Genomic DNA, 19,484 nt, shown 5'->3' with positions numbered 1-19,484 from the left:
TGTGTACAGCGCTGTGAAAAAGTGTTTGTCCCCATCCTGATTTATTTTGCTTTTGTGTGGATATCTCATACTAAATTGTTTCAGAAATGAAAACAAAGGCAACCTGAGTAAACACAAAATACAGCCATTAAATGATAATGTTATTTATTGAAGCAAAAAAAGTTATTCAATACCAACTGGGCCTGTGTGAAAATGTATTTTTCCCTGTAGTTACAAATTCCCAAATCTATAAAACAGCATTCATAATGGGGTTCAGCTGGACTGGACGTGACCAGACCTGATTATTGTCAGCTTTGTTAAATTTTTATCTGTGATTTGTTAAATGTTTGACTTTGTAGATTTGACGTCTGATAAAAATATTACAGATTCACTGTCCGGCCAACAAAAAGGTAGTGGAGTGTGTAGCTTTATTGTTACGTTTATGTGTCTTCCTACATGGTTGTTTATTTCCATCAAGAGGTGCATCAATTTTTGGTCAAGATCTTCTATCGACAATGCAAGAGTCCAGGGCCCGGTTGCATGAAACCTCTTAAGTGATTGTATCCCTAAGGGGGGGGGGGATCCCTGAGGCAAGGGATTTCTTTAAAGGGTTAGTTCACCCAAAAATGAAAATTCTGTCATTAATGACTTATCCTCATGTCGTTCGACACCCGTCAGACCTCCGTTCATCTTCGGAACACAAATGAAGATATTTTAGTTGAAATCTGATGGCTCTGAAAGGCCTCCATTGGCTCAATGCACGGTTCACTCTCAAGACCCTTAAAAGGTACTAAAGACGTCGTTACAAAGTCCATCTCACTACAGTGGTTCTAAAATAACTTTGGAATAATTAATTCTAGTGCCCAGTGAATGAAAAAAAAAAATGAAAACTTTGGTGTTGAATGTTTATTTAATTTAATCAATATTAGGATTGGGTACTCAGAATTGTGCGTGACTGTAGCATGTTTCCATCTCTGCCTCATATGAGGACATGAACGCACGAACGTCATCTCCAGAGCCACTTCATGAGCATTTATGATTTTACCGTTTCATTTGAGAAAAACTACCGTCGTATCATAAACACACAGAAACTTAAAATTCACGGCAACCCATCAAAATAAAAGTTTGGCTAACTTGACAAATAAATTACAGTTGTACAGTAGATTTTAGATACGTCTCAATGTACTAATAATACTTACACTAATGTAATAATAATAAATTATCAAAACTTTATTTTTTATTTAAAAAAAAAATACTTTAAATTTTTTCTTCATGTTTTAATTTGAACCATATAAAGCTCAGTTGTGCAGCACTTTGTTTGACAAAAAGTTGAATTAAATGAAAAGATAAATTAAATGAATGTCTTATGTCTTCATTTGATTACCAGAAAATACATAACACATCATTTGTTGGAAATCTTTTCATAGAAATGAAATTAAAAAGAAAAAATAATAATATGGTTGTTTTTATGAATTAAATTAAGTAGCTAGTAGCCTACTATTTACTAGTAAATATTACAGTAATCAAACATCACAGACAATGGCAGACAGCGACCAGGGCAGCTTTGGCATAATGTCAATAACACTTTTATAAATGACTTACAGGTTCTTTACAGTTATTTATGTAAACATCCCAAAAGTACCGAAAAAAGGTACCGTTGGATACCGGTACCGAATTTCAGGTACCGGTACCGATACCGGTTAAAATGTGAATGGTACCCAACCCTAATCAATATACACAGTGGCACGTCATACTTTCAACAGGCTTATTTTAAAGGAGGGGTGAAATGCTGTTTCATGCATACTGAGTTTTTTACACTGTTAAAGACTTGGATTCCCATGCTAAACATGGACAAAAGTTTCAAAAATGAAGTTGGACGTTTGATGGAGTATTTCTGTGCCAAAAATACTCCTTCCGGTTTCTCACAAGTTTTGGAAAGTTTTTTTCGAGTATGGGTATATGTGACGTCAGATAGGGCGGAATGTCCTTATACAGGTTCTAAGGGCACTTCTCCCGGAAGGGCGCGCGCGCACCCGTAGACCAGAGCGAGAGAGCAAAAGCAGTACACCCATCAAAACGCTTTGTTGCGCTGCAGTCACAGGACTTAACGACATCAACAATGTCACCAAAGATGTGGGTTTTTGGTTGTCAGGGCAGGATGGAGTTTGTTTTTCCGGACAGAGTTGTGCAAGTGTTTTGTTTGTTCCCTGCATTTCGGTGACGATTGTTTTATAAACAAGGCCTTGTTCGATGCCGGATTTGTAGCTTGTCTAATGCTGAAAGATGGCGCGGTCCCACCGATTAAGGTTCACGGTCGTGACTCGTGTTTTGGAAGCAGGCGGTGAGTAAAACTGCCTTTGTGTTGTTAGCTATCGACTCGTTCATTCAAATGCACTACTATTCCATTGTTTTTCTATGTTAACACGCACTAGTCTGACGTGCAAAACCGTTACGCTTGCTACTGCTAACATTAAATCACATATAATAGTACATAAACCAAATTATATCTTCATAAACCATGAGTAAACGCACACAAATGTTGTTAAACTCGCGCATGACAAGCCGCTAAGCAAATATATAACGTTACAGTACACACCACTGAGTTGTCGTTGCTGCTCCTGTTCAATTTCAGCCTCCGGTACAGATTCTGGATCATTTATGTGTGGTTGAATCTGATTGATAGTCATGGTTTATTTAAGATAACGTTTTCTAAGGATGTCACAGCTTTCAGACGATCTCAATGCAATAGCTGCGCTTGCTCGTGACTCGCTCTGTTTTTTCCCGGAAAGACTCAGTACAGCGTATCTTTCTTTTATAAATATAATAAAACTAAAGACTTTTCAGAGATATGAAGGATGCAATACTACTCTATAGGTACTCAAGATTGACATGAGATTGACTGAAACTGAGTGTTTTTGGTTATTGGTAAAAATGCACATCTGTACTTTCTTTCTCAATTAACATGAAGTCATCCATCGCATTTGTGTTCATCAGATGACTTAAGGGACCTATTTTGATCCCTTCATTTAAGGGCTAAATGGTTACTAAGGACTTTGTTGCAACGCATAACAGAACTTAAGGGAACTCTCAAGTAATTAAGGGAAAATACTTAAGATTCCTAAAGTGGACCCTTAGGTTTTTTTTCTGCATGCTGCACATTCTTGCAACCCATGTTTCACTAAGGGTACCCTTAACCTTACAACTAAGGGTTTTCTTAACTTAATGGCTTTCATGCAACCGGGCCCAGCACTCTGTAAAGTCTCCTCCAGCACATCCCAAAAACTTTCAATGAATTTAAGGTCTGGACTCAGAGATGCCAATTCATGTGTGAAAATGATTCTTCATGCTCCCTCCCAACCATTCTTTCACAGTTTGAGCCTGATGAATCTTGACATTGTCATCCTGGAATATGGCCATGATCTGTCTTCCTACATGGTTGTTTAAGAAATGAAAAGCTACACACTCCATCAATTAGAGTTAGAAGAACTGCTGCCAAATATATACCATGCTATAAACATGATAATCACTGCAATAATGATTCAATTATAGACTCTCATACATTTGCCTATTTAAATCCAAACAGCGACACTTTTTGGGCCAGGCGGTGTATGATCTCCATATCAATAGGTCTTGGATATTTGTGTTCAATAGATCTGTTTTAAAAATGTTAAACAAAACGATAAAAGGATATGTAACGTATAAAGCAGCTCGATGCCGCATTGACAAGGGGTGCCTAGAAAGCAAACTTAAGCGCAACTTTACAGAACTGGCTCATGAATATTAATGAGATTACACGAGAGGGCAGTTCAGGTTATGTAGCGGCATCTGCAAGATTCAATTGATATTCATGAGCTCAGCCAGCATTATTTATCGTGACATCACAATGCATACATCCTGTTTCAAAACTTTTGTGTGTGTGTTTTTTTTTTTGTTGCTTTTGGATAACATGGATTGATGAAGCGTGCACACCTAGGGAAGCAGATTGGGTACATTTTGATTTCTTGGTGCCATCTAGTATTAATTACAGGTCCTTCTGTATTAATCTTCCATTGTTAAAATGACACTTTGGGCTTTTCCGATAACACAGACACATGTTGCATGTTTGGCGAACCAGAGTAAGTTGATTAGATGAGAGGGTTTTATCCACTCGTATGAAGCTAAAGGCAGAGAAAAGAGTCTCAACTTCTCCTGGGCTCCTTTATCAGGTTCCACCTGTAATTGCACGTTTGGCACAAAGACTCACTCCTCAAGATCAATTAGAGGTGCACAAAGAGCTCAGGCCAGAAAGAAAGAGATGTGGGTGAGCGAAACGAAGGAGGAGAGAGAGAAAGGGCTGTGAAGACAAAAAGGAAAGTCGTGCTAATGTCTGACTGATGTTCTGAAGCATCTGCATCTCACGTCCACTCCATTAGTGAGATGGGTTCTGTTGAGAGGTGGAGGAGCGAACACTTGGCGGTGAATAACCCCAGGTCGGATGCGTTCCTAGGAAAGAGACTTAATCATGAACGCTTCTTTCTTTTGCTTTTGTTGCCTAGTCTTCACTCATCTTAAGGCTCCCTATCTCCTTTGTCTCTTGAGGCATTCTTTCTGTCTCTTTCTTATCCCCTAAAAAAACAAACAAGTACTCTGTCAGCAGTATAGTACAGCGATTGTGTCAGTTGGCGATACTATGGTACTTGTAGTACACTTAGGCTCGGTTTCACAGACAAGGCTTAGATTAAGGAGAGTAAGGACAGTTCAATTAGGACATTTAAAGGATTAGTTCCCTTTAAAATGAAAATGACCCCATGATTTACTCACCCTCAATCCATCCTAGGTGTATATGACTTTCTTCTTTCTGATGAACACAGAGTTATATTAATAAATATCCTGGCCTTTTCAAGTTTTATAATGAACAAGGCCCAGGAGTTTGTGCATCCATCCATTATAAACATACTCCACACGGCTCCAGGGGGTTAATAAAGGCCATCTCAATCAAATTGATGGGTTTGTGTATCCATATTTAAAACTTTATAAAGTAAAATATCTAGCTTTCGCCAGACCACCCTCCGTATTCAACTTTTGAAGAAAGTGTAACTCCTCTTGCAGTTCAAAAAGCTTACGCTACCCTAGTTACTTTTTTTCTGTAATGATGTTTTTGGCACATTATGTGTTTTTGACACAAAGTATTTTATAAATTATGAATACATTTATTTTTTATTTTTCAGGAATGAACTGAAACTCTGAATTTTCCGTTATTTGTAAGAAAACGCTTCCCGGCCAAACATGGAATGTTTTCACTGTTATATGCTAGGGGGCGCTATTACGCTTCTTCTGAATGAGTACAGAATCTCCTGATCAAAACACAGGCAAGGAAGACGCAAAAAAACCAAACGATCGTATTTGAGATGCATACACTGTAAAAAAAAATAAAAACGGAAAATGTACTGGTAATTTTCTGCCAGGAAATTATCCAGTAATTTTACGAAAATTTCCGTTAACCTTTAAAAAAAAATAATAATGCTAAGTGTAATTCAAAATACAGGTAAAAAACCTGCAAAAAACCAATACGCAAAATTCCTTTTTTTATTTGTTCAGTAAATTGTGCCCAATTTTTACGGACTTTCTTTACAGTGCATGTAAAATAACGTGATCAACATTAAACATCATATAAATCAAAACTGCCTAATGTTACTGAATGAAATGTCGACTCAGGACGAGCTCTAGGACTGTGCAAGCATTAGAGGTGTTGATGGACTCGCTCTACTCCATCTGTGTTTGATCATCGCTCTGAATCTGATCTGGATGTAGTCTTTGACAAAAATGTGATTTTTCTCAGCTTTTTGTTCAAAATGTTGCTTTCTTTATGAAACTTACCCACATTCAAGTATTGATAAAAAGGAATGCATGAAGCTAGAATAAAACAGTTTTTTTTTTGTTTAAAAGCAGAGGGTGGTATATTGCATGTTCAGATATTCATACAACTAAATATTCTTTGGGCCATCACATTTTTGTGAAAATGATCAAAAACCCTGGCGGTGGCTGGAAACTTTTTTTTAAAACGCTGACGGGGAGTTAAAGGGTTAAAAAAAATTAAAGACATTCTTTTTCAAATTAATGCTGTTCTTTTCAACTTTCTATTCATCAAATAAACTATGTAAGCAACTGTTCTCAACATTAATAAGGTATGTCACTCAAGCAGCATATCAGAATTATTAGAATAATTTCTGAAAGACCATGTGAGATTGAAGACTAATTTGAAAATGAGTATTTACTGTATGTATATAACTTTTCTTTTCTGTTTTGATTAAAAAAATATTTTAGATAAGTTGTTTTCTTGGAATTTTCCATTTAGAAACTGCATGTTGTCTCAACAGTGTTACTTTTTCACACAGTACAAAATCTTTCGTTGTTGATATACAGTAAATTTGTTTTACTAAGTTAAATTTCTGAGAAATAATAATTGGCAAGTGATATTTGAACCAGGTGACTTCACACACTTAAAGCAAGAAACACTTTTGGACCAACACATCTCATAATTTGATAACTGATACTAGAGTCAATTGTAGTTATTGCAATTTCTTTGTCTTGATAATATCCTCTTTTTCCTCCTTCCTCATTCTCCTCCTCCTTTCCCCCTCTCTTCTCACTTCAAGAGGGACCAACAGAAACAAAGCAAACAAAGCTATTTATAACCGCTCGCTGCCTCTCAAGTGGCTGAATGTACCACACTGTACACAACACAAGTAGAGGGGGATGCTGGAGAGAGAAGAGGACGAATGAGGAGCGGAGAGCCGGAATGGGTGGTGTCTTCTTTAGATATGTTTGGGAATAACTAACGCGACCTAATTCCCAGTACAATAAATTAGATAGATGGTAAAACTACATTAGGAGCTCTGTGTGTAGGCGCTCTTCTGTAGCTGAATAATTTAACGAATAATATTTAAAAACTCTTATTACTCATCATGGAAGTAAACAGCTCTTTTTATTTCTGGATAAAGGAATGTGCAGTCGTTGGAGCAGTAACTAAGCAGCAGCAAATCCTGTTCAAATAAAGACAGAAGCAAATAAAGTCTATACAGCAATCATTTATATTGACCCTGTCCAAAAATGAAAAACAAAAAAGCACCATAAAATCGTAAAAGGGGCTCATATGACTATTATTTTAATATTATTTATACACCATTTATTCATATTTTGAATAAGCTTTTATTTTAATATTTTCTGTTTTCATTTTAATTAGTTTTAAATTAGGTGTCAAGCAATTAAAGCTTTTAATCGATTTAATTACACGATGTGGCGATTCATTATGGAATTAATCTCATATCAAATTTAGCTGAGAAATTAGCCCCGAAAGATCATTTAAAGTCATGACTGTGTTAAATGAGAAAAACATCATATAGACATTACAAAAAGTACTTTTTATTTGATTTTCAACATACTTTTTATTACACACAAACTTTTCGGCTTCAACGTCCGGGTGAGTAAATGACAGAATTTAAATTTTTGAGTGAGCTATACCTTTAATGGGTTTTTATTAATATTAATAGCTCTGTGACCGTTTTGGGGGATTTCCACCTGGATTTGGCCTCTCCAAATTTAAAAGCTTCCCATACCCACATACAGTGGTCTCTAAATACACAATTTTGGTGTCCTTTTACAGGAAACTCTTTGAAGTTACATAAAACTTCATTATGAATTCATGAATTCATTTTTGACAGTGTATAACTCAGGCCCTGTGTGCTCTAGCACCCTGCAGACAGTTTTGGCTTTTTCCACTAGATGGCAGCAAATACTGAAAAAAAATTTTTTTTGTTGTGTCTTGTTGTATGCAAGATATAAAATTGATCTGAAGGGAGGAATATTACATTTTTTATATGTAATTTCCGCCTACCCAGATCTCTCCAATATACAAGTCTCCCAATATATAGTGGTATAAATGCAATATCCCAGTGTCACAAAATTATTTTTTCCAGTGTTTGCTGACAGAACCGAGTTCTGGCTCAGTCCCACCTAAAAAATTAATTTATAACCAAACAATCAAAAAGTGCCTCTTTTTGGGGGGGTTTATTACCGCTCAGACAACATATACTTAAATGTTTATCACTTTTAGCAGTTTTTTATGTGACTTAAAAAAATTTTTTTAAAATGAAGCCAAAATTATGTATTTAGAGACCACTGTATGTGGGTATGGGAAGATTTTAAATTTGGGTAGGCAAAATCCAGTCGGAAATGGTCCCAGAGTAATTTAGTGTAAAGAAGTTACTTTGTGTAAAACAAATGCCAAAGTGATGCATGTCTCCAGAAAGTAGAGACTCTACGCTTTCAAATGGTACCACATATGAGGTCAGAGCTCCTCCACAGACATTTAAAAATGTTAATATATACTTGATGATGTCCTTATCAGGGTCGTTGGAGTTTAAAAGGTTAATAAAATTATAAATAAGGAAATAAGAAACTAAAACTGCCAGTAAATGAGTAAGTAATTAAGTCATTCATTCATTCGATTAGTTCCAATGGCTAATTCATCCAGGAATGAAGTAAATGGCTCTCTTTATGAATGGGCCATTGAATCATTGGTTCACCCGAATGATTCGCTCAAAACAGATTCATTCAGAAATGAAACGCTGCTCTGGCTGTATAGGTAATATTTTCATTGGTAAAATTGAGCAAAAGCAGACAATATTGTGTCTAAAATATAATACAATATTAATTTATTCTGTTATATTTATACAATATTCTGTTGTATAAAATCAATCGCACTTGTGCTATTCAGGACAAAACATCACTCGTGTGATATTGCTTTACTATATCATGAGATAAATATGAGACGACAACTCATACAGGGGCATTTTTGCCCTGATATCTTGTATTTTAGGGGCATTTTAACTGCACTCTATAAGCTACATCACACCTGTTGCTCTGCTTCATGTTCGCCACCAATCGACTGAATGAAATGTGAGATGATCTACGTAAGTCGGGGACGGGGGCATTGATAATTTGAACACGATATATTCCCCAATAACTTACTTAAATGGACACGTAAAATCTACAGCCCTATTTTAAATATTTCTATTTAGCTTTAATTTATTCCGTTTTAGTCATTTTATTACTTATACTATATATATTAATAATAGTAATAATAGTTTTAGTTAAAGGGTTAGTTCACCCAAAAATGAAAATTCTGTCATTAATTACTTGCCCTCATGTCGTTCGACACCCGTAAGACCTCCGTTCATCTTCGGAACACAAATGAAGATATTTTAGTTGAAAGCTGATGGCTGAGAAAGGCTTCAGATAGGCCTCCATTGGCATTCAATACATTTACACTCCCAAGACCCATAAAAGGCACTAAAAACGTCGTTACAAAGTCCATCTCACCACAGTGACTCTACAATAATTTTACGAAGCGACGACAATAGTTTTTGTGCGTTAAAAAAAATCTAAATAACGACTTTATTCAACCTCTTCTTGTCTTCCGTGTGTGCCTCCACGACGCATGCGCGAGAATATGACGTAGCGCCGGGGTTCGGGAATCCATGAAATGCACACTTTAACCCCATTTTGAGAACTACGCCGAGACCTAAAGCACGATCAATGTAGAATTCAACACAGAGTTTCCGCTAGAAAAAAATGGTGCCGGTCAAAGTGACCGGCAGAGGTTTCGCTTTCCGGACATTTTGATGATATGCCGGTCAAATATCGCCTCTTAATTATTCAAGTTGAGAAAAACTGAAAGCAGTTTATGTAACTTAAAAAAAATGACATAATCAGGCTGTATATGCAACATGTTTATTAGCCTAACTTTCAAATAGACGAAAAAAAAAAACATGAACGTCCGATTGGCGTCAATCAACCAATTTTGTTTACTTTGGTTGCACATTTCATAGTTTAACAAACCAACCCCCTTCCTCACATAAAATATCCGAATATAGCATTGTTGTTACACAAGCAAATTTAATTATAAACTCAGTATGTCTCATTTAGTTGGTAACATTTAAATTGGCCACCGTGTGAAATGACTCCTTGTCAAATGAACTTGAACAAACAAATGACATTCTCAAATTATTCGACCCTCTTGTGAATCCGTTGCGTCGTCCTGCCTTTTCGCAGCGCGAACAGAAAATGTTTTCGTTACCATCAACTACCTGACATCTTAGCCATGGGAACTTGTCAGTCCATTCCGACCGATACGCCCTACACTTCGGCTTTTTCTCCGGTGGTGGCGGAGCTGTCTGGCTCTGGACATCTGTGGCTTCAGGCGTTCCTGATTCAGTATCCTCCTTCGTGTCTGGCCTTTGAAATAAACTTTTAAGGCTAGTCTGCCTGGGCCTGGCCATATTTAAAACGTCTCTCTATAGTTCGTGGTTTAGGTCTATATTATAGCCGTTAGGCGTGCGCTTTATTTGAAATGCAACATGCGATGTTGTTTAAAAACTTTCAAACGGTCGATTCAGATTGTGTTAGGGGGGCGGGGCCGGGATTATTAGGCAGTTTTAATCTGACAATTTGACCGAAAAGATTTAATTTTGTCGGACATTAAATTTTTTTCCCGGCCAATGTCCGGTAATTACCGGACAACGGAAACCCTGATTCAACAGCTTAGACACGCGCGTCTTCCTCTGCTTGTAATCAAATTGCCTCTGGGTCATGTGTCCGAACGCCGGATCTGCGTCATATTCTCGCGCATGCGTCGTGGAGGCACACACGGAAGACAAGAACAAGTTGGATAAAGGTGTTATTTAGATTTTTTTCTGCGCACAAAAACTATTGTCGTCGCTTCGTAAAATTATTGTAGAGCCACTGTGGTGAGATGGACTTTGTAACAACTTTTTAAGTGCCTTTTATGGGTCTTGGGAGTGTAAATGTACTGAATGCCAATGGAGGCCTATCTGAAGCCTTTCTCAGCCATCAGCTTTACACTAAAATATCTTCATTTGTGTTCCGAAGATGAACAGAGGTCTTACGGGTTTCGAACGACATGAGGGTGAGTAATTAATGACAGAATTTTCATTTTTGGGTGAACTAACCCTTTAACAATAAAAATGCTGGTGAAGTACATCATTGTTGAAAACTGCACTCAAATCTCATTTATGTTCCTATTAAAAAATGGCCTGTTTTGATATCATTGATACTCAAAATATGGTGAATAATGACTTGCATTTCTATCTAGTCTTAGTGCCACCGCTGCTACTGCTCTCAAATGCTAGTCTGGAGCTCTATGACATAAAAAGGCTATATATAGCGCATATGGCACATACTTTTGTGACACGTTCATGTTGTTTCTTCATTAACTGCTGTTGCAAGAGGAAAAAAAATGTGTGAAGATTTAATAAAGTCCATTGGAAAAAGTAAAAACAGCTTTTAAGATGGTCATGTAGACAAAACCCACGCTTTAGATGCTTATATGGGTTTGGAGCAACACAAGGGTGAATAATTTTTAATTTGGATGAACTATTGCTTTAAAGCTCAAGACTGGTAACTGGAAGGTTGCTGGTTCAATCCCTGCAAGGAGCAAACCTCGAGCAATCATTATTTTGCCCTTTGAGAAAGCCACTTAACCCCGGGGGTTGTCTCTGTAATAAGTGTGCTGTATGTCACTTTGGATAATCATCTGCTTAATGACTGCTTACTTATGCATCTGCTCTTGATCCTCAGGCGGAGTCAGAGGGATTCTCACATTTCCACCTCTACGTGTGCGCCGCTTTCCTCATCAAATGGCGTAAAGAGATCCTCTCCATGGTGGACTTTCAGGTACCGATATGCCTCCATGTGTCATGTGTGTCACGGCCGCTGGGCTCCTTGAATAAGCGTCCGTCGTTTACATGTAACCGTCTGCGTGTCTGCCGAGCGCTTTCCACACATTCATGCATCACTTGAAAGCGCCCCGGCCGTCACTTACCCCAAGACTATCAGAATAATTGGCCCTCCAATGGAGCAGCCTCTGCTGTAACCGAATTTCACAGACCAGCGGATTCACCACACCTCAGCGCCCGCGAAACGAGAGCGCTCTGTTATTCGCCTTCATTCTCGCTCTTTCACCCTCTCTTTCGAAGGATCTCCGTGCCTCAGCTCCATCTCTGATTCTCTCGTTTATTATTTGCCTCATTGTCAGGCCGGGTTTGATGAACAGCTATTTGAGCATGCGTTTATACTCGGGCTGTCAATGCATTAAAATAATCACATTTAATCATCTATGGACTGATGATCATGTTCACATGATTGCTTTCACAAATTTGTTGATTTGATTTGATTGTTAAAAACGGCTACTACTCATAATAAAATATTTATAAATATTGGTAGTTGTTGAGAAAATCTGTGATTGCGATCGAATATTTAATACTAAAATGATTAATCTTAATTAAAATTAAATAAAGAAATAAGAATAACAATACATTATTTTTAATATATTTTATTTTATTAATATAAATATTTGTCTAAAATATTTTAAAAATCTCACATGATCGCAGTCACAGATTGCCTTACTTGATTTTAAATAATAATATATAACATACATATTCATATTAATATTTTATTCTAAAAAATTAATTTATCATTAAGAATATTTTTTTGTAACACTTTTTTATGAAACATTTGAATGTTTATCATTAAATGTTTAATTTTTATATTCGATTTTCAACATCCTAAAACTTTATTTAGGGTTTTTGTTATTAGACTGCATTTCAAATTTTCATTGTAGTCTTAGATTTTTGGAGCCCACTCAATATTTAAAAAATTTTCTCACCAAACATCACAGATGTTTATGTCACTACAGACGTCTGGTGCTTTAAAGGGTTAGTTCACCCAAAAATGAAAATAATAACCCTCACCTTCATGCCGTTCCACACCCGTAGGAACTCGGTGTGCCATTCATTTTCGGAACACAAATGAAGATATTTGTGTTGGAATCCAATGGCTCAGTGCGGCCTGCATAGCCAGCAATGACATTTCCTCTCTCAAGATCCATTAATTTACTAAAAACATATTTAAATCAGTTCATGTGAGTACAGTGGTTCAATATTAATATTATAAAGCGATGAGAATATTTTTGGTGGGCCAAAAAACCCAAAATAACGACTTATATAGTGATAACCGATTTCAAAACACTGCTTCATGAAGCTTCGGAGCGGTTTTTTTGGCGCACCAAAACTATTATCGTCGCTTTATAATAGGGTTGTGCCGATGGACGATATCATCGTGTATCGTGATGGCTGACCGACATCACGATAGAGCGCCACCATCGTGATGCCACGCCCCTGTTGTGAGTGCGACACACACTAATCCTCTTCTATAGTATTAGTTAAACTAAAAACGTAGCAGGGATTGCTCTGTAAATTAAATTGAGAATGTAACTAATGCATAAATGCTATTTTAAATACTGTAGTCTATGCCAGATATATATATAGCCCACATCTTGAAATCATTTGAGGCTGAAACATCCATGCATGCGTGTTTATTTTAGCACTTCCGTCAGTCAAACAACACAGCCTATAAAACATTTAAACGATTTTTTGTAAATAATGGTTACCTCAAGAATATAAGAAAATTAAATATTAGTTAGAAAAATATTTGATTCATACTATTTCCCCGCAAAGATGCGTCATATACACCGCTCTGCGCTTTGAGAGGAATGGGACACAAGCTGGATAGACACCTTTTCAAATATCTTCATCTTCATGTTTTCTTCTGATGTTGTAAAAGGTCTGAAGAGCGGATTTTATCTTCCACAAGGTCAAGACATTTCGGCAATGTTTGATTATTCACTGCCAGAGAAAACTAAACTAAAATCACTGGTGCGTGTGTGAAATGCGCTATTCAAATAAACCAAACTTGACGCGCCTTACCAATTTTAATAACAAGAACAAACTGTTTTAAATAAAATTTGAAGTAAAAAGGTATTCATCACAGTGTTTTTATACTTTACCACAGTAAAGGATGTGAATAGTTATAATAGACTTAATCATAAGCAAACGAAAGGAAGAAACTTTTATAATCCCCTGCGAAAATGGTGACGTGAGTGAAGATTTTGGAAAAGAAACGAGATGTCCATGTCCATTGGGATAAAATGGACTGGGCCTATTATTAAAATTCACGGAAAATCGAGTGACCAGATCCAGATCGCAAAACAGAATAAAAAAGTGCGCTCTGACCATTATATCCTTTCTAGGCTAAACAAAGATTGTGCTTCACTCCTGTGGTAATATTCACGCGAAACAGCATTCACATACAAAACACTGGGTTAGTAAAATAACAAAATAATTTTTTAGTAGAAAATAGTATTTATGTAAAGAGATATATTAAAATAAAAAGAGCTCAACTCTTAAGTGGAAGGAACCAATTTTTTCCCCCTCACGTGCAAACTAGCGGATTAGTCATTATTTGGGTTAGTAAAAATAACGAAATTATAGTTTTAAGTAGATAATAGTATTTATGTAAAGAAATATGGTATATTATCAACCTATTAACCTAATTAACCCCCCCCCCCCTCCAAAAAAACGACGATATCATCGACCATCACGATGTTTAACTGTAAACATCGTCAACTGCCAATTTAGGGGACATCGCCCAACCCTACTTTATAATATTAATATTGAACCACTGTACTCACACTAAGCCATCGGATTTCTACAAAAATATCTTCTGTTCCGAAGATGAACGGAGGTCTAACGGGTGTGGAACGGCATGAGGGTGAGGAATAAATGACATTATTTTCATTTTTGTGTGAACTAACCCTTTAACCGTACATAAGATCGTAAGAGATATAACAATCTCACAATTCTGACTTTATATCTCACAATTCTGACTTTATATCTCTCAATTCTGACTTTATATCACTCAATTTTGACTTTATATCACTCAATTCTGACTTTATATCTCTCAATTCTGACTATATCACTCAATTTTGACTTTATATCACTCAATTCTGACTTTATATCTCAATTCTGACTTTATATCTCTCAATTCTGACTTTATATATCAATTCTGACTTTATATCTCTCAATTCTGACTTTATGTCTCTCAATTCTGACTTTATATCACTCAATTTTGACTTTATATCACTCAATTCTGACTTTATATCTCACAATTCTGACTTTATATATCAATCCTGACTTTATATCTCACAATTCTGACTTTATATCTCTCAATTCTGACTTTATATCTCACAATTTTGACTTTATATCTCACAATTCTGACTTTATATCTCACAATTTTGACTTTATATCTCACAATTCTGACTTTATATCTCTCAATTCTGACTTTATATCTCACAATTCTGACTTTATATCTCTCAATTCTGACTCTGACTTTATATCACTCAATTCTGACTTTATATCACTCAATTCTTACTTTATGTCTCTCAATTCTGACTTTATATCTCTCAATTCTGACTTTATATCTCACAATTCTGACTTTATATCTCACAATTCTGACTTTATATCTCACAATTCTGACTTATATCTCTCAATTCTGACTTTATATCTCACAATTTTGACTTTAAATCTCACAATTCTGACTTTATATCTCACAATTCCGACTTTATATCTCTCAATTCTGACTTTATATATCACAATTCTGACTTTATATCTCTCAATTCTGACTTTATATCTCACAATTCTAACTTTATATCACTCAATTCTGACTTTATATCTCACAATTCCGACTTTATATCTCTCAATTCTGACTTTATATCTCACAATTCTGACTTTATATCTCTCAATTCTGACTTTATATCTCACAATTCTAACTTTATATCACTCAATTCTGACTTTATATCTCACAATTCTAACTTTATATCACTCAATTCTGACTTTATATCTCACAATTCTAACTTTATATCACTCAATTCTGACTTTATATCTCACAATTCTGATTTTATATCTCTCAATTCTAACTTTATATCACTCAATTCTAACTTTATATCTCACAATTCTAACTTTATATCACTCAATTCTGACTTTATATCTCACAATTCTGACTTTATATCTCACAATTCTGATTTTATATCTCACAATTCTGACTTTATATCACTCAATTCTGACTTTATATCTCTCAATTCTGACTTTTATATCACACAATTCTGACTTTATGGGCCCTATCTTGCACCCAGCGCAATTGACTTTGTACACCGACGCATGTGTCATTCCTATTTTGCACCCGCGCAAAGTGCGCTTTTCCCTCCACAGAAGCACGTCGCTAAACTAGTGAATGAACTTGCGCTCCCTGGGCGGTTCAGCGCAAAAAAGGAGGCGTGTTCCGGCGCAAACAATCCCTGGTGCTATTTTGCTGTTCCATTAAACAATTGCGCCACTGACCAGAAAAAACCTAGTCTAAAGTCAGTGGCGCGTTGCGCGTTGTTCATTATGCTATTTTAAGGGCGCATGCTTGACCATAATGTATAGCGTGCACAACGCGCATACACTTTGCTCATGTAACCTACACAGATGCAACAGTTATTTTTGCAAATCATAAATTGTTACACTAAAAAAATATTAACACATGAGATGACGGAAATCATTGTGGTGTGCCACGAAGATGTTAAAAAATAGTCATAAATCTAGCTTACAAATGATTCAGGCTAATTATAATAATTAAGGATAAGACCTGTTTGCCCAATAGTGGCAAGACATATATGTATATAAGGACATCTGACAAATTGGTTTGTCCGTCAAGAACCAGGAAAAAAAATCGACTGAAAAACTGAAAAAACTGAAAGACTGAAAAAAAAATGACTGTGAAATCACCTTTACCATAATGTACAACATTACAACTTCACTTCTCTGTCTTTCACTGCTCTTACAAGCACATCAGTCTCCTCGGCTGTGAACCGCTCCTGGCGTGCGCCTGGTAAATACGCCATAATAATAGCAATCCATAATGGAACTTGCGCACCTGCTTTTACAGGGAATGTTGGATGACGCTCGGATTGGTTTATTCACGTTACGCCCAAACCACACCTATGAATAATGAAGCTACTTCAGACCAACCCATTTTAGATTTGCGCCGGGCGCAAGAGCCATTTATCCCGCCGGGAAAATAGCAACAGCGCCGAGACCCGCCCACAAAGTTACTTGCGCTTCGCGCTTTGACACTTCAGATCGTTAAAATAGGGCCCTATATCTCCCAATTCTGACTTGATATCTCTCAATTCTGACTGAGTTTCAGGTGATATTTCAGACTTGTTGAGCTTCGATAGTTATTCGTTTACCCCATACAAAGACCGCACATGTCCCATCTGGATTTGATTTATAAATAAATTACTGAGGTGTTTCTCCATTTATTTACTGATAAATGAGCTTCTGTTTACAGAAACTCATTTATTGTTGTGCCTGAGAATTGAACAAAGACACCTGTGCATTTGCACAGCGTTTATAAATCACACAAAACAAGATGAAACCATTGTTGGTTAATGCTGTATTGGTTTTAGGTCAATTTAAGCATGTTGAACATCTTTAATCAGTCTCTTAAAGGGTTATTTCACCCAAAAATGAAAATTAGCCCATGATTTACTCACCCTCAAGTCATCCGAGGTGTATATGACGTTCTTCTTTCAGACGGACACAGAGTTATATTACAAACGTCCAGGCTAATCCATGTATTATAACTGCAATAATAGTTGCTCTGTTTTTGAAGCCCATAAAAAATGCACCTGTCCATCGAATAACGTGCTCCACGCGGCTCCGGGGTGTTAATAAAGGCCTTCTGGAGCGAGTCGATGCGTTTGTGTAAGAAAAATATCCATATTTAAAACTTTATCAAGTAAAGTTTCAGCCGATCGCCTTCCGTGGAAAAGTGTTGACAGTGAAACTCAAGATGCGTATGTGACGTCATGACGAGCGGACCTGGTCGCGTTAGTCTTTCGATCGGCAGAGGACCTTTCAACACTTTTTCCATAAACTTTACTTTATAAAGTTTTAAATATGGATATGTTTCTTACAGAAACGCATCGATTCGCTTCAGAAGGCCTTTATTAACACCCCAGAGCCGCGTGGAGCACGTTATTTGACGGGCAGATGCATTTTTTATGGACTTCAAAAACAGAGCAATTATTACTGCTATAATAACGCTTGGATTAGCCTGGATTTTTGTAATATAACTCAGATTTTATTCGTCTGAAAGAAGAATGTCATATACACCTAGGATGACTTGAGGGTGAGTAAATCATGGGCTAATTTTCATTTTTGGGTGAACTATCCCTTTAAGTTTACTTATATTATTTATATTCATGCTCACACATGTGATGTGATGCCAGACTATTCTGTCAATATATAAAGATATATAGGCTGTTGAGATGAGCACCATTATTTATTTTTTATCCCAAAGCTCAAAGGCAGTTAGCAACTTGAAAATCGATGATTTTCAGCTTGTATGCTACTGCGCTAAAATTCCCAGACCAAAGAACCCAAGATCTGATCTTACACAGAGTGAAGCTGATTACGATAGATCTGTTCTTGTGCACTTACAGCAGCTGTAGGTGGTGGAAAAAACCCACATACACACACACACACATGCTAAACACACAAGCAGTGACCTAAGAGCAGCACCAATCATGAATCACATTATCCTAACATTGTAATCATGCCGTGATTACAAGTTTTTCCAGTTGAGAACAGTAAAAATGCAAAAAAAGAGTAGGTAATAGCCAGGAAACAGTATTTTTCAAGGTGGACGGCAGCTACCAGCTGATTGACGGAGCTCTTTAAAAGCCACTAAAATGTGTTTTATGTCATTTCAGAGCCTGCTAATGCTCCTGCAGAACCTTCCCACGATACACTGGGGCAACGAAGAGGTGGGTTTACTTCTGGCAGAGGCCTACAGACTCAAATACATGTTCGCCGACGCTCCGAGCCACTACAAGAGATGAGAACCCGTAACCGGACCCCAAACCCAGACGATGATCCGACCTAACAACGACACTTCTTCGCTCGGTTTAATCTGACACAGTGAAGTTAGAGCTCACCAATTTTCGCCAATGACGTCAAATTTGTGTCATCGTCTGTTACCATTCACAGTCCAGAATGAGACGGTGTAAACAACCACGAACAAAACATATTTTGTGGGGGGAAAAAAACTGCGATCTTGATGGCTGACAGTTCAATTTGCCTGCAGATGACTTCAGAAGATAACTGACAACGAGATGCCAAGCGCTGAGGAAAAGAAAAGCGCTTGTGTGAGCGTATGAGAATAAAAACAGAAGGACATGACATACTAGCAGTTTGTTTTTCCGAAGGCTTCCCCGCTTCTTCCTCCATTTGTTACCTCAGATGTGGAGAAATCATCTCTCTCGCTTTTATTTTGTGGCAGATCTTTTTTTCCCCCCATGTGTTCTCTTGTTTTGTGTTATTAGTCCATAATGTGATCTCCTCAGACCTTTTGCTCATTGCGACATTGATTGTACCACACGCAGGTACACGGGTCGATCCCCGTTCGTAATCACTCAGAGGCGGCGTTATTGAAGCTCTGCAATACATGAAACTATGGCAGCCGTAAAGGGTCATTTCTCAAGAGACTCAGCCAAGCATTACGGA

General features: G+C 36.9%; 1 protein-coding gene across 1 annotated transcript in view; it reads left to right on the top strand.

Moving 5' to 3' along the window:
* tbc1d22b (TBC1 domain family, member 22B) overlaps window positions 1-19,157 on the top strand; it is a 94,114-nt gene extending 74,957 nt beyond the window's left edge. The window contains exons 12-13 of the mRNA XM_079827305.1: window positions 11,617-11,712; window positions 18,692-19,157. Coding sequence (XP_079683431.1) covers window positions 11,617-11,712; window positions 18,692-18,820 — 225 coding nt within the window. The 3' untranslated portion in view covers window positions 18,821-19,157. The remainder of the gene's footprint in view (window positions 1-11,616; window positions 11,713-18,691) is intronic.
* Window positions 19,158-19,484: the final 327 nt, after the last annotated feature.

Source organism: Gobio gobio (genome assembly GCF_949357685.1).
Source record: "Gobio gobio genome assembly, chromosome: 10".
Classification (NCBI taxonomy): domain Eukaryota; kingdom Metazoa; phylum Chordata; class Actinopteri; order Cypriniformes; family Gobionidae; genus Gobio; species Gobio gobio.
The sequence above is the reverse complement of the archived record's forward strand: the minus strand, read 5'-3'. Positions and strand labels throughout refer to the sequence as shown.